This window comes from Oreochromis aureus, linkage group 14, assembly GCF_013358895.1.
Source record: "Oreochromis aureus strain Israel breed Guangdong linkage group 14, ZZ_aureus, whole genome shotgun sequence".
In the NCBI taxonomy this organism is placed as follows: domain Eukaryota; kingdom Metazoa; phylum Chordata; class Actinopteri; order Cichliformes; family Cichlidae; genus Oreochromis; species Oreochromis aureus.
In genome coordinates, this window is record NC_052955.1 from 31827113 (window position 1) to 31847541 (window position 20429).

The following is a 20429-nucleotide window of genomic DNA, read 5'->3' on the forward strand; positions in this document are numbered from 1 at the left end:
TAGAGCATTGGAAAAAGAGCAGCTCACAATTTAACCACATGTTTTTCCACTGGAAATCATTCACACATTAAAAATGTTTTATTAAAATATTTCATAGAAAAATACAATATTTATTTACACCAATATGTAACAGGCACAACTAGTTGACAGCTCACTATTACTGATATGCAAACACTAGGAGACTGGACATTAAAAAACATTTTTCAAAGTGGATTGGCTTCACTGTCTGTACAAAAACAACAGGAAATTCAGTTTCTGTTAAAAAGTGCATTACATAAACGGTTAAGCTCCATCAGGCCGTGTTCTGGAAGGAAAGGGTTCAGCAAAAGAGAAATCGCACAGGACACTTCTCTGTGATTGTCTTATACTTATTAGGAAAACCCAACCTGACACAAGTGAACTACAGCTTTAAAACACAGAGTGGATAAGTTCTGGCATGGACCTCTAACCCTGAATTTGTTTACCTAAAAAAATAATAAAAGTAGTTTCTAGTGTTGGAGGATAAAAGTCCTCAGCCCTCTCAGATATGTAACCTCCCTGAATGAACAGCCGTGTCCTGTAGAGTCCTCTCTTCCTCTGGGAAGAGCAGAGGAGGCTGAACGATCCCTGAAAATTTTCTGAACCGACATATTTAATTTTAAAAAAAGAAGAAGAAGCAATGTAAACATCACGATGCAGACCTGTCACAGTCAGTAATACAAAGTCCTCGGTAACAGTCTCAGTAGAGGAAGGCCGTGCGTCATGTTGTCAGTAATGATAGACTCTGATCTGATTGTTATCATCCAGGCCCAGCTGGACCAGCCCGCTCTTTGAGGAGGGAGCCTGATAGCGGGTGAACAGCGGTCTGGAGGGTGGAGTTAAAGATGGCAGGTACAACCAAAGGTGAACTTTAGACCAGAGATGTTTGCAAAGTGAAAATGCTATCAGACAAGTGGGAAGAATTTTTTTTTTTTTTTTTAAAGGAAGTTATATGAAATAAAGGCGAACTAGAGGATGGACCGTGTGTTAGAGTGATGGAAGGATACATGCTGGTGTCTTTCTTGCGCATTTCCAGCCACCTCTTGTTGCCGTCTATCAGCCCCTGCAGCCTCTGGCCGTCCATCTCAGCTGATCTCGGTGTGGAGTGAAGCCCCCGGCTGTGTTCACTGAGACACACACAGTTAGGAGTTACTGTAAGTACACTTAAAACAGCGTTTGTGTGGAATCTGCTACACAGGCTTGATTAAAGGTGTATTGCAAGTTGCAGTACTTCAGAGGAGTGTATGATGAGTAAGCTGTGGAGGGTCTTGTCGTGCTGGAACCGAGCGGGGCAACAGCTGCTCCTGGACAAGAGAACAATGACACAATTTGTACAACTTTGTTTTGTTTTTTTCCCCAACCAGTGCTGTTGTTGGTGCTCCACTAATCCAACAACATACCAGGGAATATCTGGCTCCAGCGGCTGTTGAGGGTGTCCCTGGATGCCCTCAGCTCACTGCTGATGGGCGTACTGAAGAGTGGGGGGGCTGCAGAGCCGCTCTGAGTTGCCCAGCTCCACGGTGGCTCTGAGAGCCTCTCCAGAGGAGGAGGCGGGGCTAAGGAGCTGGTTCCCAGGTTGTACGTCTGAGCAATGACAGGAGCTGATGAGGAGGAGGTAGGAGCTAGAGTGGAGTGAGGATGAGACAGAGGTGGAGGGAAAGCTGTGTAAGGTGCGGTGCTCTGCTGCTGGGTCAGTGAACCCAAGGCACCCAGGACGGTGTTGAGCTGGCCTGAGATCTGCTGCAGGGACTCTGCTAATTCCTGGACTTTGGCTGGAACGGTGGGAATATCTCCTGAAGAGAAAGGTAGGAGGAGAATGGAGATTTGCAGAGGTGAGAGAAAATACAACAGGTGAGTTCTTCAAATTGTTAGGAGCAGCTCTCTGGGGATGCACTAGAGCCAAAATTATTGTCTATTAACAGTTGATTTGTGAAGTTTATATACAGAAACACTGGCTCTGACACACAACTCAAAGGGCCAGTTATAGTCCCCAATCATAAATCAAAGTATGGTATAGGTTAGCTTAGATCTGCTAATTCAGTATACTTTGAAAGGGGCTTTACTCTCAGCCCATAGCTATAGGAGAAAATGTTACTTTCATCCATCCATCCATTCATCAATCCATCCATCCATCTCCTGTTGTTAGCCAGGGCTTGTTTGTGGGGGCAGCAGCTAAACTACAGCTGTAGGAGTCCAGGAGGAATCCCAGTCAGATGCCCAAACAAGAAGCAAGAAAAATAAAGAGCATTGACAAAATCAGTCTTTTTACACCTTTACAGGGTGGACTGTTGATAACTTTTACTTTATTGAGGCTGTGTAACACTGACACATATTCCAGGACCGCTGACACAGTCTGAACACTCAGTGTTAAAGGGGAACGCTGAACCCTGAGCAGTGATCAGGCAGAGCCCACATGTTGGATTTAGACTGAATTAAAAAGTCAATTTTTAGTATGGGGAGCGTGCTGGCGAGCATGCGTTACCTGTCCCATCTGGCGGTTCCACGGTGCTGCTGAGGTCTGACTCACTCACATCAAAGGTTACCTTCCTTCCTCCGGCGAGCCGAGACAAATCCTCAAACAGCGGCTACGTGGAAAAAGCACCGGGGCGTTACAGTCATCACTACATTCCATTAAAAGTACGAATTCCCTTCTGCTGCACCTTAAATCCAATCCAGGTTATATTTCCAATCCACTGAGACACATTTCATCCTTGCATATAAAGTGTGTTGAGTGGCAGAAATGTACCCTACAGCTAAATGTTCTGCTTATTTTTATAGCTTTTCATCAATTTTACTTGGTCAGTATAATCTTCTACACTGATTACATAAACTCATTCTAAGTGTGACTTTAAACCAGCTCACAGAAGAGCACAAATACATGCTGATGACCTCCTGACCTCTTTGGCTATAGAGTTCTCTAGCTGCAGAAGCTGCTCCTCTTTCCTCCGCAGGAGACGGTTTCCTCTCTGAACCGTCCGCTCCAACTCTGCCACACTGTGGGCCTCCTGACAAAGGGAGGGGAAATTCCCATCTTGTTTAAGAAAAAAAAAAAAAAATCCGATTAAGGTTTAACACGTGACCCCCTTACCTGCTCGAGGTTTCTCATCGTCTCTTCGGTCGCTCTTCCTTGAGCGGGGTGGGCCTGCAGGGCCGCCTGCCTCTCCATCAGCCGGCTGCTCTCTCTCTCCAGGAAGAGTTTGGTCTTCTGGATGGAAGCGCCGTGTGAGGAGATGTACCGCCGGAATCTGGACACGTAGAGGTGTGAGGATGGGAAGTGTTGAAGATAGACACACACCAAAAACTCTAAACTTGAATGTTTTGATATTTCTATCATACAAACATTAGAACTAGAAACATGCACGGTTCAAAACAATGAAAGGAAGAGTTTTAATCAGTACAACAACAAGTCACTTAAACTTCTGGTTATTGGTCTTGTTAGTTAAGTAGCAGAGGGGGTTATTACAGTAGTCAGTTATAGCTTATTTAGTACTGATGACATAAAAACAAGTGCATAAGAGTGGTAACAATGAAAAAAACCCAAATCTGCAATGACTTTTTTCTCTCCTCATCTTTTCTGACTGTTTTTTTTTTTCACTAGTTTTGCATTTAGCTACAGTCAGTGTCACTACTGGACCTGGACCCTACAGAGGTCACACAGATAGTCCAACTACTCTGGGATGGTACATCAATACATGTCGTTGCCAGAAGGTTTACTGTGTCTTCTAGCACAGTCCCAAGAACCTGGAGGAGATTCAGGAGACAGAAAGTTACTCTAGGAGAGCTGAACAGGGCCGTAGAAGATCCTTAACCCATCACCAGGACCGATGCCCCTTTGTGCAAGGAGGAACAGTGTAAGCACCGCCAGCAGGCCACTGGTGTGACAGCAGATTCACCCTGAGCACATGTGACAGGCATGAAAGCCCTGAGCTCTGCCCTGGTCCAGATCAGGGAAGAGCTCTGCTTTCACAGCATCTGTCATCTTATTAGGAGTATTGTACCTCAAAGGTATTTCAATTTTTAGGATTCTGCTATTTTTTTAGGTTGACAAAATGATAAGAACAAAATGCTGGAAAGTACCAAACCACAAACAAACCCCTAATCCTGAAGAATTAACTGTTTATTTCTGTGATTGGTACTGCGTGTGTGCTCCCCTTACTCATCCATGCTGCTGTTGCTGTCAGGTACAGGGGAAAGAGGCGGCTCCTCCAGGTCATCTACATGTAGTGATGTGTCTTCTCTGTCACCGGAGGGCATCGTCGCTTTCTCTGCCTTCTTCTTTCTGTCCTGCTCTTGTTCCAGGGACGTGCTCGCCCCTTCACCTCGTTCCAGCTCACTGAGAAAACATAAACTGCAGACTTTTCACATGGAAACATATTTAAAGCCATTAAAAAAAATAAACAAATACAAAACAAGAAAATTCTACATATGCAAGGCGACAGTCATTCTGTCATTTAATACTGAGGCAAATCTATGAGTACCAAATAGAGATTTTATTTTGAAAGCTGTTAGAGTAGGAAGCCTCTACCTGACTCTGTGGCTGAGGCGGTCACATCTCTCCTGCAGCAATGCCACCTTGGTCTCCAGGTGCTCCTTGTCCTCCCTGGCTCTCCTGCTCTCTTCCCTGGCTTGGTCCAACTCCTCCCTGAGCCTCTCCTCCTTCTCCTTGGCCTCACTCCTCTCCTCCCTGGCTCTATTGATGAGTTCTCTGGCTTGGGCTTTCTCCTCTCTCATCCTCTCCAGCTCCTCTCTCAGCTGGTCTCTTTCCTGGATCAGCCGAGGTAAGGCCTGACAGAGGAGAAAAGGAAAGTTGGCAGATCGCAAAGCGAGTGAATAAAATCCGCTCATTAGGAGAGAGCATGGCTTCACACCTCTATCTGTCTGTCCACTTCCTGCTCCTCTTCTCCAAGCAGCTTCCTCCTCCTCTTCAGATCTGCTGCCTGATAGGAGACAGAAATTGATTAGTCCATGTGTTTCAGATACCTGTTAACAGAGCACATATTGTTTAAAACGGACCTTGGTCAGCAGCATGGCCTCCTGGCTCTTCAGCTCTTTGGCTCTCAGCTCCAGCTGATCCCCCAAATCCTGCAGCTCTGACTCCTACACAAAGAGATAAGATGACTTCATTTTAGAAAAGGCTAACCTTTACCCTTGTCACAGCTTACCAAATATTTTATAAACCCCACCTCAGAGTTAGGATTCGTGTGTCTGTCCTGACTTACCTTGCGTGAGTGTGCCAGCTCAGTCTTTTGTATCTGTGCATCCAGCTGTAAGCGGAGCTTCTCCAGCTGGACAGCATGTGAGGCCTGCAGTCGCTCTCTGTCCTCCTGCAGAGTGGACAGCAAGCGCTCCCTCTGAGCCGTCTCCTAGGACACAGACACGATGACGTGACTGATAATAAGTATCCTGCTTGTTTACAAAAACCTTACAAAAAAAAGCCTTGAAGCAAAAGCTTGTAATACTATTCTACTGTTTAAAATTAAACACAAACGTGACACAGTGTGAGAAAAGCTCATCTTTACATTAAAGTCCAAAGCGTGTGTGGTGTTGTTTTAACAGCTCAGTTTCTCTTTTCCCAGATTCAGAAAGTCGACTTCTGGTTGACCTGTTATACGCATTTCCCGATGTTTTTTTTTTTTTTCACAGCCTCTCCTAGAGTAAGTTATTTAGCTCCTCTTAAAGTTCTGCCTGACTGAATCTGACCGACTCCTCTTAAACAGAAGATGGAAACAACAGGTGAGTCAGCTGTCTATGCCTGAGTTGGCCAGATTAGGGAAATCTGCACTTACTGCCATCATTTTGGAGCCAAGAGTAGAAAAACACTGCCTCTTTAGAGCAGTCTGAAGTGCTGATATGCCAATCAGACTGATATTAGCTATTGTTGACATATCAAAAATGGCATTTATGACATTTATGTATGAAGAAAGGAGAAACATCCTTCAACCATGTTATAAATGTTGGTGTTGCATACTTTGTCCACCAGAGGGCACTCTGCAACTTTCCTTTTAGCAAAAAGCTTGGTTGGAAACAGATGTTTGGAGCAGAGTCGGTCGAGCATAAACAAATCATTCACTGTCTTATTAAGCACTTATAAATAACGATATGTGGAAATCTGGTTATGTTTGGTGAATATCGGCTGAAACATCAGTTTTTTAAATCGGTATCGGTCCTAAAAATATCAGCCAGGCTGTAGTCTGAAGATCATTTCTTACTTGAAAGTTATGTTTATAAGAATCTACAGTACAACTAAATCTGAAACGCCCCCTGACCTCGTCTAGATATTTCTCTCTTATGCTGTTCATCTCTCTCCTGTGGTCGTTCCTCAGCTGCTCTAGCTTCCTCTCGTGATCCCGCTGCACTTCCTCTCGCACTTCCTGGAGCACATCGGTCAGCTGGGCAGCAGTGCAGAAAAGGGGGAAGGAAAAAAAATGTAAAAGAAGTTATAACCCATTCTAATGCTACTAGTGCTTCACGCCCTTTAAGCTCATATTCACAGAGATGATGATGCAATGCTGTATAAAAATGTGTCCTCTAACCTCACGGTGGTACTCGGCCAGTTGCAGCTCAGGCCGCGGACTCATCATCAGCTCCCTCCTCCTCTCTGTGCTTCTGACCTTTATACACACAAAAAAGTGCAAACACAGACAGATCACTAATCTGTGTTTGTTGTGTTTGTGTACTATCAAAGCAAACCTGTGGATCGGTTGGTTTTAATGTTTACATTAGTATATCACACTACCACTGGCCACAAAGATCATTTGGCAGTTTAAACTGAAACCATTTAGATCCTGGCAACATCTGTCTTTTCTGTCTTTACAAAAACTAAAAAACAAAGCTACAACTGTATGGACACAACTGTATGGTCATGGACACAAGATATGTTGGTATGTTACTACCACTGTGATGAAGAATTCTTGTCTAACTAGAAATGGAGTTAACAGGACTGGGTCACAACAAAACTGACTTCTGGAGTCCTCTCACTACACAAGACAACAAACATCCAGGTTTAACCTGCCAGCATCTAGTGTGAGTCAGTGGTTTGTTTTTCAGTCCAGATTGCTTCATAACAAGGACAATATTTGACTATTTACTGAACCCAACTTTAATCTTGATTTCTTCAATGGAAGCAGCTACAATACATTTGCTTCCTTCAGAACGTGTATGATCACTTTTCTATAAGTTGCAGTAACTTTAATCTTAATAAATCAAGATAGGAAAAAAAACCTTTCACCTATCAGGGGCGGATCTAGAGAAAGTTTCATAGGGTGGCATCAGGGTGGCATGGAAATCAAATGGGGTGGAAAAATCAAAGCCTTTTTTGAAACACATATGCAGGTGTTACATATGGTTAAAATGATTTAAATGCAGTAAGTATACACGTTTCATGTAAATATAGTCTATACCTAATTATTTTCTGTAGCTCACATAATTAAACTTTTAAGTTACATAGCACATATGAATTTTGACTTAAATACTGTATAGCCTGTATAATAAATAAATACATATAAAAATGTTGTTTTTTTTAATCATAACTCTGGATTTAGTGGCCTGTCATTAAAATTTAAAAACTGATGTATACTTTGAAGTCCAAACAACACAAGCTGAAATAGAGACTCAGCCTGGCTCCAGCTTGTTGCTATGTCAGCTTAATCACATGCCGGTCCTGCAATTCGGAGATGCGGCACACAGAGTGTTACGAACACTCACCTTCATTCCACCTTCAAAGTGTTAATGCTATCTTATCTTAATAAACAACACCATCATATGCAAAACTAGGGTGGCACTAGGGGTGCCAAGAGATCATTTTAGCGTGGCACATGCAACCCCATGCCACCCCTCTAGATCCGCCCCTGTTGCCTGTGACACAACAGCCCTGGGTTTGAGTTCCCTTACCTATAATAAATTATCCCCCACATCGAGACAAGATTAATCACAATCTAAAAGCAAATGTGTACTTTATTTCAGACAGGTATATGACACAGCGACACAGTTAGTTTAATAGGATTCTATTAAAGGGATACCTTCTCATAACTACATACAGGATGTGGCCTCTATAATTATTAAAGCAGCTATCAACATATAGCCTCCACAGTAAGAAAACTCTCACCTCATGCGTTACATGTCACTTAACACTATTCTAAAAGCTCGAGCATTGCTGCTCAGCAGTCCAGGGTCTTTTTTCTCTTACTTGCTTCATAATGTGTCAAATGTTTCAGGATGGTGAAAGGTTAGCATCGGCACTCTTCTACTATGAAGCCATGCTGCAGTGACAGATGCAGTATGCGGTTTAGCACTGTCTTGCTGAAATATGAAAGGCCTTCCCTGAATCTGGATGGGAGCATGTGGTGCTCTAAAAGCTGCCGTTTCCATTCCATCACAGATGCGGGATTTTGAACTGAGTGCTAATAATAAGCTGGATGGTCCCCCTCCTCTTTAGTCCAGTGAACACTGTGATTCATCTGACCTAAATATCCCTATAAAGACAAGCTGTCTGAGGATAAAAAAAAACAGCAGCATCAACAGTTACCTCCTGTTTCAGAGAGTCCAGTTTCTCCTCCCTCTCTCTCTGGAGCCTCTTCTTCTCCGTCTCCAGCTCTTCTTCTAACTCCGTCTTCAGTCGCTCGATGTCGCGTGTCTTCTGGGCCTCCAGTCTTTCCAGCGCTGCAGTTTGCTCTTCCTCTAGAGTGACACGTACCTCTTTTAACAGGACTTCACTCTCTTCCCTGCACACGACGCAGATGTTAATGTTAATACAGGGATTCTGTTTTTTCACATGCAAGAAAAAAAAAAAGAACGGTGGGTTTTCACTTCTTTAGGAGCGACTGGGCTGATGTGTGTTAAGCATTGACCTGAGTTTGTGTTGCTGCTGCTCCCTCTTACTCTTCGTAGACTCTCTGAGCTCCTCCAACATTCTGTCAGACTCCTCGTTCAGCCTGGCCTCCTCCTCTCTCCTTCTAGACAGGAGGTGCTGCCGTAAAGCCCTGAGGGAGACGCATGTAAATTCAGAAGCATTTGTGTATGTAGTTACAATTTAAAAAAAACCTTTGGAAGCAAAGGAGCTTCATCAATTAGATTCACACTTCATGCAATAATAACATTAAAGAGCAGGAAGTAAACAACACAAAAACAAATTTAAAGGTGCTGTCTTTGAGTTTGATCTCCTACCAACCTCAGTCTTTCCTCAGTCTCCCCCCTCAATTTCTCCTCCTCCTCCTCCTCTTCTCTTTTCAGCTCTTCCCGGAGGAGACGAATCCTCTGTTCTTTTTCCTTAGCTATGCGCTCCTTCTCCTCCTCTATCTCTCGGTCAGCTTTCCTCCTTTCCCTCTCCATCTCCTCTCTTTCCTTCTTACTCCTCTCCTCTCTCTCTAGCCTCTTCCTCTCCTCTTCCTCTTCTTTCTCACTCTCTTTCTTCTCCCCGTCTTTCCGGCTTCTCCCTCTCGGCTCTTCTTCCAAAGCCCTCTCTTGTTTTTTTAAGGAGCGTTTAACACCATCAGCCTGGATGCTCGAAAACCGTGCCTGTCGGCCCCTGGAAGTTTCAGGCCTCTCAAGTCCCAGAGGTACGCCGAGGCCCTGGGCCGTTTGCCTGGGGGTGACAGCCTGGTCTGAATGCGAGGAGATGGAGGGTGACGGTGAAAGGCTGGACTGGTGAAGGACAAGCCGGTCAACTTTATGCACTGGGGATGTGTCTCTGTCTTTGGCCAGCACATGGCTAAAATAAAAGAATGAAAGCAAAAGAGTTAAAAGGTGTTGTATTTATTCTTCATAATTCTATAAACAGGCAAGATGGGCATAAGTCTAAAGCTTTCTTTATAAACAGTAGATGTTGTAAAAAGTAGATGCTTCTTTACTAAAAAAAAACAAAATAGATTTGTCCAAGACCGAGTGCTAAGTGCAACTTCTTAAGAGGATAAAGTGACATAAAATCAACAAAGCTGATATTTTTGACCTCTTGCTGCCCTCTCCTCCTTTCCTTTCCCCCTTTTCTCCTTTCTCCTCTTCCTTCTCTTCTGTGTCAGTTTTTTCCAGCGGACTGACAGCATTAGACAGATCGTTGATGTCCAGAGCCTTGTGCGACAGCTGAAAGACAGAGTTTGAAATCTAAAAATCATTTATCAGATGTGTCGCAGCTGCAAATGTTTGCTTTTTGGATTTTGAAATTCTAACCCAGAAGAAGACATTTAGTTTCTAAACCCTTTTAGACCATTATAACTTCTCCAAGCCTGCCTATCAGTGGAACACCACAAGAAAAAAGTGTCATTGTCCCCACAGACTGTTATTAAAATAAATAAAATGTAACACCTCATGAAGGCTTTTAAGAGGCTTTTAAGATGAAATGAGTCGGGTTTTTAGGTCATGACCGTGCCATCTTTGAAAGAGTCTTGGAGGATTTGGGGGGGTTTTGTTTTGTTTTGGTTTTTTGAGTCATAGGCTGGCACAGTTGAATGGTAAATGAATTAGGGTGCATACCTTGTTATCTATGGAGGACGACGCCTCCTCAATGTTCTTACTGGCTTCAGAATTCTGCAATAGTACAGAAAGTGATCATGTAACGTTCTCGCTGATAACCTATGTCTAAACAACTGAACTGCCCACAAGCAACACTGGACATCCAAGCATGCTGTCTCTACCAAAGCCACAGAAAGACACTAAGGGTGATTCCAAGCTATAGCCTACATGCAAACACAACCAAGGCCAGACTGCAAGCAGGCACACTGCAAAATCATTCTGCAACTGAAGCAAGCACACTCTGCAGGTGAGGGGCAAGGTTGTGGGATATGACAGTTCTGTCTGAACAGAAAACTGAAACCAGCAACCTAAGGTCAGGTCAGCTTAATAAGTCTGCACTGTCAATGGGAAAATGCTCCAATCCAGTCCTCAGGGGCTCAGATAGATTGACCTTTTGCCCGATTTATCATGCAGTGTGTGAATGAAGACTTCCAGGCAGGAAGTCACATGGCAAGTAGCAGCCCCTAAGGCAGTGGAGTTGGAGCCTGAGAGCTACATGCACCAGCTTGCAAAAATCAAGCAAGACTAAGACTGAGAGGCAACACAGAGGCACAACATCGGAGCCTACCTCTGCAGGAAGGGAGGAATTTTTTGTCACATTTTTCATCTTCCGATCATTACTGGCTGGTTGGTCATGAGCCCCTTCCTCTTTAAACCTCTCTATAACCTCCTCCTCCTCCTCCTCCTCCTTGCTGTCTGATGCTCTCTGGCCAACTGAGTCATCCTCTAGCTCCACTCCCCCCCTCTCTGTGTCTTCTTCACTCTGTACACATCTTTCCAACACCTCATCACTCTCTGTCAGTTTCCTCCGGCTTAGAGAGCACCTCTCCAAAACCTTATCGCTCTCCTCCTCCTGCCCTCCTTTGCTACTGGTCTCGACCTCCTCTTCCTTTCTCTCACTGTGCCCTCCGTCACTTACAGTTCTCTCAAGCTCATCCCTCTCTTTGTCAGTTCTGTCCTCCTCCCGACTTACTCCGCCTTGATCACTTTTGGAGGACTTCTTCACTACTTGACTGCTACCATCCTCACATTCCTCTTCTTCTATTTTTTGCTCCTCTTCTTTCCTCTCTCTGTCTTCGTCTTTGTCCTCATCCTCATCTTCACAGCACTCTTCCTCTATCTCATTATTTTCATCTTCCCCTTTCTCGTTTTCTCCAGCCGCTTTACTTTGAGCATCCTCTATCTCTTTCCCCTCCTCTTGGCTTTTTCCATTTTCCTGTCTACCTTCCAGCCCACCTTCCACATCTCCTTTTGTCTCTTTTGCTCCTTTTTCATCCTTGTCTAATGTGCTACCCTGCTGCTCTTCTTCCTCTGCCTCATTTAACTCCTCTGCTACCTCCTCTTCTGAGTGCTCTGAAGAGTTTTCAGGATGAGGAGTGACAGCATCAGCCCCCGCCTCACTGACATGATTTCCACTGCCTATCTGGGGAGAGAGGTGGATGTGGCGACCTTTCAGAGAATCCTGGGTGGAAGATAATGGGAAGAATGGTCCATCCGTCCCAAACAGAGGCAGAAAGCCAGGCATACAGAGACATGAGGGAGAGAAGGGAAGGAGGAAGTAAGGTGAGGAAATGAGCCAAACAAAAAACAAAAACAAAAAAACAACTCAAGTGAAAGATGGTGAAAGATGATGAAGGTGAGACGTTCTTGAAACATGGCTACATGCAAAACTGCCACATTGTTAGGCAGTCAGCACATAAAAATAAATCCACCAAACGGGAACATGCATGTCTGCACAAACAAAAGACACAAACATTGTTGTTCTGGGTCTCACATTCAAACACAAGCACAAACACGGGGGATATTTCGAGCAGGTGTGTTTTATGACTGTGATTTCCTTGTTTCAGCACTGAATCAGTACACCTTTACCCTGACAGATCAACAGGAAATTCTTTTATTTTCCCCAAAAACACACCAAATTTATGATTTTGGGTGCAAGCCTTGATTTGGTGAAAAAAATAAGTTTACTACAGGTAAAGAAGTTAGTGATACAACTGCATTTACACAGTTTTTCTCCTTATTGATCCCTTCAGCATTTAAATCAGTCATGCAGCATGATTCACTAAGTTGCATATAAAAGAAGCAAAGGTGCCTTAAACCTGCATTCCTTCTAAAGATCAGCAGGAGGCGACTCCTCCAGTCATGAAAAGAAATCTAGTTATAGAGACATCTAAAAGAAAATGACCCTTCAGCTCCCTGTGACTTCTGCAAACACTTTCTTAATGAGCTAATAGACTTAATTACTGGTTTAGTCTTACTCAATCCAAAATAATGTTCACTTTGTCCCCATTAGAGTCAAGAAAGACGATAGAGCAGGGTATGGGCACACAGTGTCCCTCGGTTTCTCAGTAAGACCCAGAACTCGAGTCCAGTATGAAGACAGAGCAATCACAGCTGGACGTTTTGCTAATGCAGTGGGTTATGTAATAATTACTGGGTCCACCCACAGTTTATGGTTTCGGCCCATTTTAACCTCACATGGCAACAATAGTTGTTGCTAGGGAAATGCTGCACCAAGAGCAGGGAGCACATAGCAGAAGGGAGACAATTTTCTCAACTTGTGTTAATTTATTTGGCATGTGAGGAAAAACTGGTTTTATTTGAAAGGAAACAACCTCCTGAAACATCCAGCTAAACTAGAAGGAGTCTGACATCATGAAGCCAAGCGTGGCTTTATAAACTTGTTTTTACACATAAGCATCACTTGCATCAAAAAAATCTTTAATCAAATCTTAAATGAAATCCTCAAATTTCCTATTTTTTTTCCAAACCACAGAGCACATCACTGTTCTACTAGACTACTTTTGCTAGCTGAACATTTTAGAGAATATTCGTGTAGCTCAGTGGGATGAGCTGGCAACCAAATGCTATATGGCTGAGAGCGGATGGCCTGGGTTTAAGTCTCTCCTGTCAGTCTTCACTTTACCTATCCTATCCAACAAAGCCAGAAAAAAAAACACTGTTGCACTGTCCTTAGGGAAAGACTACAAAGTATCTGTCACTTTCCAAAAACTTATGGACCCTTCTCTAACCTCTCCTTGGTCTACTCTTCCACATTTGCTTAGGGCATAAAAACTACACACTTATTAGGTCTGTCAGACTTCAAGTAACAAAGATGTGCCCGCGTTCTCAACTTTAAAAGCCATCTGTGCTGCTTTTCGTGATTGTGTTTTTCAATATAGAAATAAAGTGTGTCACGAATTTGCGCATCATTAGTAAGTAAATTGCATTTTTCTCCCTCAACACTTTTTAAAAATCTAATTTGCCCTAATTAATAAACCTGGCCGTGTTTGTATTATATATACATTTCAGGAAAAAAACATTTATATGATTTATTAAACTACATGATATAAATACAACTGATCAGTGGTGATGGTAAGGAATTATACTGTGAATGATATACTTAAATAAATAAATTCATGAATGAGTTTGGATGGAGATGGCCCATGCTGTTGTTGTTTAGACAGCAAAGCAGTAACAGTGGCAGTAGGAAGACAGAAGGACAAAGAGGAAGACACAGTAACAGCCGTGCCCGTAGGACAGATCCCAGCAGCACAGCAGCTGCAGGGACACACATGGGTCACAGTGCAAAGGTGAGAGGTTTAAAGGTCAAAGAGACACAAGAGAAGCAGAAACATATGGTTTAGAGACCACAGTTAGACGAGACAACAAGAAATGTCCCTTTTTGTAATGATAAAAACACTTATAATAATATAGCACCAATACCCTATATAATAACACTTCTAGTTAAACAGCAGTGTCTGTGTATCTTCTAAATCTCTCACGCTGCAGTTTTACCAGAGGAAAGGTACCAGAGACCCCCATTCTTCACAAACATATTCTGATCTTTGTACAAAATCTCTGGTTTAAAAAACAGAAACAGAACAATCATTATAATACCTCGAATGTGCCGCACATTAAACACATTAAACAACACACCACAGCCGTTCAAAGACACACATACACAACACACACAACACACACACAGGTGAAGAGGGCAGAAATGGCAGAGAGGTTTTACTTGTTGAGAGCAAGAAAGAAAAATGATGCGCAGACTCTGTTGTGTGCTTTTACTTGTTGTGACTGTGGTTCAGGGCTGTGGTCACCAGACAGGCCCAAATCCTGCAACTCTGGCTCCGTCCTCTCCTCCGCTGGTGCTGCGCCAGTGGCATCACTTTCCTGCAGTCAACATTTACACAGAAAACTTTAACATTGACACTGATACACCATTAATTAGGAAACATAATCATACCTTGTATAAATGAGAAGATGCATAATGGTCAGTGCAGCTATTTGTGCCTACATTATGAATTAGAGTAGTAAAAAGCTAGTTATCCTGTCTACCTAAATTAACAAATTTCCCACGTGTGGGACTAATAAAGGTTATCTTATCTTATCTTATCTTACCTCATACTTTAGGCTTCCTCCGAGGGCATCCAGATCCAGGTGGAGATTCTTCAATAGTCTGTCTGAATCATGAGGACTTGGCTGGAAAGAACAGTCGCTGGTTACAGAAGGACTTGAAGTGTATTTCCTGGGAGCTACAGGAAGCTAAACCAACCTCGTTTTCTGAGATTTTCTCATCATCACTGTCAAAATCAGGCAAAGTAAGTGACACTCTCTCTTCCTGTCGGCTGCCGAGTATTCTGGTTGATCCACTGGTTCGAGGAGCCTGAAAAAGAATGAATGGAAGTAAGAGATTCAGATGGGATAAAAAGCGAGAAGCACGTTATTTCATCCATAATGTAGCATGATGGTTCTTTTACCTGTAGGGGTGTCTTGAGGGGTTCCAATCCCCCGGAGCTGCCGAGAGACCCCCGCAGGGCAGGGGCAGATCCAGAGAGAGCGCTTTGGCCAGGGGTGTCCAAACCTCGCAGGGGAGCCAGGCTGGTAAGCGAAGATTGCAGAGGTCCCAGAGACGAACTGAGGGCCTACAGGAGAAGAGACACAGTCGGTGATGTGAGTTCTCTCTTTTCAACAAATCCTTTTTTAGGAATGCATCGTGTTCTCTGACATGGAAGTCTAGTTTTAATATTGCAGTAGAAAGAAAATGTATTTGGGCTCTTTACATGTTTATATTTTAGTTACGTAATACCACTAATTAGACATTTCCACAACTCATTCTGCAGCAGTCCAAAATTCCAGCCTGTGACATAAAGAACTCTCTCAGTCACAGGGAGAACACAGAGTTCTGCAGCAGATGGCCCGGACCCCAACAGAGCCCCGATTACAACACGGAGTCAGTGGGGATTATGCAGAAGCAGATGCAGAAGACAGTGAGGCAGCATAACACTATATAAAAACATTGACAAAGTGTCCATAATGTTAGAAACTGATTTTGCAGAGTATGCATAAAAGGACCTTGGTGGGCTAAATCTGACCATTTTTATGGGCTAATTGAAAAAAACAACAACAACACTGACAACACGACGGTGGAGCAGTGGTTAATCTCACAGCAAGAAGATTTTAGGTTCAAATCCACCATCTGGCCGGGCCTTTGTCTGTAGAGTTTAAATGCATGCAGTTAGTGGAGTTAGTTTAGTTGGTGATTCTAAGCTGCCCACAGGTGTGAATGTGGGGAATAATTGTCTGTCTCTCTTTGTCAGCCCTGTGACAAACTGGCAACCTGTCCATGGTGTAGCACACCTCTTGCCTCACCGCAGCAGGGATTGGCTCCAGCATGACCATGAATTGGTTAAGTGAAAGAAGCTGGATGGATGGAGCTTGGAGTTGTGAATTTAAAACTTTAAGAAACAACAGGCTAACCCTTATGAGCTCAGAAAAACCTCTAATAACCCAGTAACAAACAGTAGTTTGTTAGGAACCTGTGTTCAGCACACAGACACCCATCTTAATAACAAACCTGATCCATCTGCAGGCGAAACAAGCAACAAGATCATTAATACGAACCAACAAAACACTTGCCTTAGCTAGTGAGTAAGCTACCAAGTGCAGCGATCCCCAACCTGCGGGCCACGGAGTCATTTGGTACCTGCGAGAGCTGCGAGAGTTGAGGCTGGGGTGTGAAATTTATGGTTTTCAGAGTTTTTACTGTTAACTCGGTATTTGTGCGTTACCATAGCAACCAGAGAGCATTAAGGGGCAGAGAGGTAGATGTTACTCTCAATGTTGTTGGTGCATTTCAGGAGGACGCTGCTAATAAAGCTACACAATTGTACAGTGAAGTTGTGTTTATTATTATATTTACAAAATACCACAGTTTTTGTCTTGGTCGTATCATTTTATTTTGTTGTATTTATCCGCGACACCTTAAAGGGCGGTCTGTGAAAATACTGTCTGACATTAAACCGGTCCGTGGCGTAAAAAAGGTTGGGGACCGCTGACCTAGTACATTAACAAGTGAAAAAAACATAGCTCACTATTAGCCAGGAGCTACTAACTAGGATTTTGAAGATTGCTATAACTTGCTTCATTTTATTGTTTGTTTTATTCAACCATTTTTGACTTAAGAAGCATGCACTGCTTTCCTAAGCGGTACAGACTCAGGGTACATTCAAAAACCCACAACTCTGTAATGCAATCAAACCATAAAGAGAGACCATTTATTCAAAATTTCACAACATTTCCTGGACTGACAGACAAATGGAAGGCCTGAGAGTCATCAGCAGCAACTGACCGCACAGGATAATAATGTTATATTCACACTGTGCAGGCATCCATCATCATACATAATACAAAAGAATCTGCGTAAAACAGAAACTTGAATTCAGTGGTGATGCCAAAAACATGCACAAGGACGACGAATAAAGAATTAAAAGTTAGTAGTGAAAATACGAACACACACACACATATACGTACATGTTTGTAACAATAACCACTTAATCGAACTATACAGATCTTATTTGCAGTCCATTATACTCTGATGCCATGTTGCTCGATAAGTAAACATAAACTTTTTGTGTAAAACAAGAAGGAAGAAAATAAATCAATAAAACCACTCACCCCAGGAGTTTTGAGTGGTTCCTTCTTCTTCTTCTCTTTCTTCTCCTTCTTTTCTTTCTTCTTTTTCTTGTCTTTCTTGGTTCCTGTGCCCCCAGCTGTGGCTGTGAGCTGACCTCGCTCACGCTCCTGGGCCACCAGACGTCGGTAGTGCTCGTCACAGGGGTGATCCCAGGTGGACTGACCCGTGGAGAAGTTGAAGTAGTAGATGTCCCCTGTCACATCCTGGCTGTGGGTAAGGAGAAAGGAAACGGGAGTCATTCACTGTTTTGTGCAAAAGTCTGGAGCCACCCCTTATTGCTTTATAATTTTACTTTGAAGGCATCAGAGATTCTTGAAATTATTTAAAATGGTCTTGTGCAACAACACCATTAACACTGATCTTACCAAACTGAAGGGATGAACCAGTGTGGACAACTTAGCAAACCTATGGTAGGAGGACAGGCTGGCGGTGATGGATGGATCATATAACCCCACCTCCTACATTTTTATGTCCATTAAGCATTACAAATGATTATTATGCTATAACTGTCTTAATAATTATTTAGTTTTAGTTAATACATTCAGTTAAAAGCCATAGGATCCATTCTTACAGTTAACACTACTCAATGAGGACATCATAATGAAGCTAAATTATATAAAACACATGAGCCAAAAATTAGAAGGAAAGGCTATATTAATCTATCATCTATCTACAAGTAATAATAACTGCTTTGTAAGCCATGCGTTGCTGGGTTAGAGGCATTATTTTGTCAATAGCTCTGATGTCTCCCTGGAGAATTTGGTAAGAGATGGTTGCTACACACTTTGGCCTTCAGTTGTCAACAACAGACCGTCACTGGTAATGAGCTGGAAATCACACCATAATCCACACCTTGAAAACACTTTGTAAAACACCTGAATTTGCCAGAGCATACGTGAAAAGGGACTTGTATCTCTGGTGTTTGAGGTCCACTCCCTGGGTGCTTTCCCATTACTTACCAAGGCTTCCACTCAGGAGGCAAAGGGGCGACGATGCCCTCCCTTGCCAGCCACAGAAGTTCTGGCTCATTGTCGGGGTCAATGCCAATCTCTCTTGCATACTCTTGGATCTCTGATCAGAAGAAAGAAAGAAGAGCTGAATGCAAAGTATACACCATCATATAGCATATAGTTTGGGAAATCTCCAGAATTTAAGCCATATAGCACTGCAGTTCTGGATGAGCTGTGTTTTTGGAACCTGAATGCCACATAAAACAGACAATTCCAGCAGCATGGACTAATATTAGTTCAGTGTTTAGGTGTGAATAAACACAAGTAAACCACAGTGCAGTTTAAATCTCATCAGCTGTGCTGTTCAATGATGCTGGGGTACCTTGTTCAGAGGGTATATAATTCTCATCGTATTCCTCTTCGAGGATCAGCTGGTCCCCTACGAGAGCAGCTGCAGTCATGGTTACTGCAGAGACAAAACATAATTCACGCACATATTATAAAACAATGGCGACACAATTTGCATCAACATATCTTTTGAAAACGGCAGGTTTTGCGTTCTCGTTTAGCTAAGGGGGTAAAATTCACACATTAGCTAACTTTTGTCGCATATTTTGTTGTACACTGACTAACAATGTTTGCATGGGGAAAGGGGCTTCTAGGCTAAAGCCACAGTCAGCATATAATCAACATATAATCCTTGCTGAGGACAGCAATTAGGGTCGGGGAGTAAAAGGAGCGAAATAAATCTAATTAATCTAACGTTAGCATCTCAGCTAATTTCAACGTTAGCGTAACGTTAGCTCAGGAAGCTAAGTAGTTGGAAAGCAGATTAGAGCCGAGCCGTTTACCTTCCCAACTTTAAATTAACCTCTGTGGAAGCAACGCTTAGCTGTCAGTTCTTTGACGGCGGCATTGTGCACAAAGACGGGGGAAAGATGCGAAAGTTACACTCCTAACAACATCTCCAAGGACGCTTCCTTCGTTTCCTGTTGACGATGGAGACGTTTGAATCTGACTGGCTGAGCTACTCGAGGCGTTCACATGTACTCGGAAACTCAGCAATTATCAGTATATCCAGTTTATGTGTATTACTACGGAAGCGTAGAGCTGCCACCCAGGCAAAAGAAAAATAGAAGTATATCACGTTATAACGTGAAAAGTTTATTGTTCTAACAAGATACTTTTCATGTTTGTACAATATACTTTTGACGTTTGAACAATATAATATCACGTTATTACAATATGCATAATTATCACGTTCGTACAATATAAATATCACGTTCGTACAATATAAATATTATATTGTACGAACGTGATAACTATGTATATTGTAATAACGTGATATTATGTTGTTCAAACGTGAAAAGTATATTGTACAAACATGAAAAGTATCTTGTTAGAACAATAAACTTTTCACGTTATAACGTGATATACTTCTATTTTTCTTTTGCCTGGGTGGCAGCTCTATGCTTCCGTATATTACAGTACATGGTGAAATTAGACTTTAACAGAGGTGTTAACGGTGAGTATACTGTTATTTATTTTAGTTTACGCATATAGACACAAAATAAAAAGAAAATGTCTGAAATATATGAGTAAAATCTGTTCAATAATATGAAAAGGTATGGTTTGCAAAATGGTTTTGAGACTTGCTATGATGTATCTCTTGGAGACTGTGGTATCGGCAAAAAGACAAGAGGCCAAGCTAGAGGTGATAGAGTTGATGATACTCAGACACATTAATGGATCCGATCAGAAATGAGTATATCAGAGGGACTGCTCAGGTTAAGCATTATGGAAAAACAGTTACAGAATCAAAGCTATGAAGGTTTTGATATGTGCAAAGACCACAAAGAAGATTGAAGGATGTAGATAAAGAGGACATAGAGATAGGATTGATATGAAAAAGGAGAATGCAGGGATAGTGTGAGACGGAGGAAGATGAAACACTGTGGTGACCACTAAAGGGACCA

At 42.7% G+C, this 20429-nt stretch overlaps 1 protein-coding gene across 5 annotated transcripts; it reads right to left on the reverse strand.

The window, feature by feature from the left end:
* Positions 1 to 65: 65 nt before the first annotated feature.
* Positions 66 to 19470, reverse strand: LOC116323692 (centrosomal protein of 164 kDa). Of its 5 annotated transcripts, none has more exons than XM_039598058.1 (28): positions 19305 to 19470; positions 18836 to 18919; positions 18463 to 18574; positions 17485 to 17710; positions 15288 to 15452; positions 15083 to 15193; positions 14929 to 15009; positions 14596 to 14700; positions 11495 to 11983; positions 10483 to 10536; positions 9962 to 10092; positions 9185 to 9724; positions 8865 to 8996; positions 8543 to 8738; positions 6552 to 6629; positions 6285 to 6407; positions 5238 to 5381; positions 5032 to 5115; positions 4887 to 4955; positions 4544 to 4803; positions 4175 to 4351; positions 3107 to 3263; positions 2916 to 3023; positions 2501 to 2603; positions 1419 to 1811; positions 1250 to 1322; positions 1026 to 1145; positions 66 to 844 (listed from the first exon to the last, which is right to left on the reverse strand). In XM_039598058.1, exons 2-28 carry the CDS (start codon positions 18912 to 18914, stop codon positions 748 to 750), a joined length of 4407 nt encoding a protein of 1468 aa, XP_039453992.1. In that variant the 5' UTR covers positions 18915 to 18919; positions 19305 to 19470; the 3' UTR covers positions 66 to 747. The 5 variants fall into 5 exon arrangements, with proteins under 5 accessions (XP_039453992.1, XP_039453991.1, XP_039453994.1 ...); XM_039598057.1 differs by having other exon boundaries at positions 11090 to 11983; XM_039598060.1 differs by lacking the exon at positions 11495 to 11983.
* Positions 19471 to 20429: the final 959 nt, after the last annotated feature.

What these genes read in the sequence shown, in the direction of transcription:
- LOC116323692 (XM_039598057.1), bottom strand. Translation starts at nt 18,914, where the DNA reads ATGACTGCAGCTGCTCTCGTAGGGGACCAGCTGATCCTCGAAGAGGAA. An exon ending in ATTCCTCCCTTCCTGCAGAG is followed by an intron (nt 10,537 to 11,089) that starts GTAGGCTCCGAT and finishes GTACTATTGCAG; the next exon opens with AATTCTGAAGCCAGTAAGAA. An exon ending in CGCAAGAAAGACACCAGCAT is followed by an intron (nt 845 to 1,025) that starts GTATCCTTCCAT and finishes TCCACCCTCCAG; the next exon opens with ACCGCTGTTCACCCGCTATC.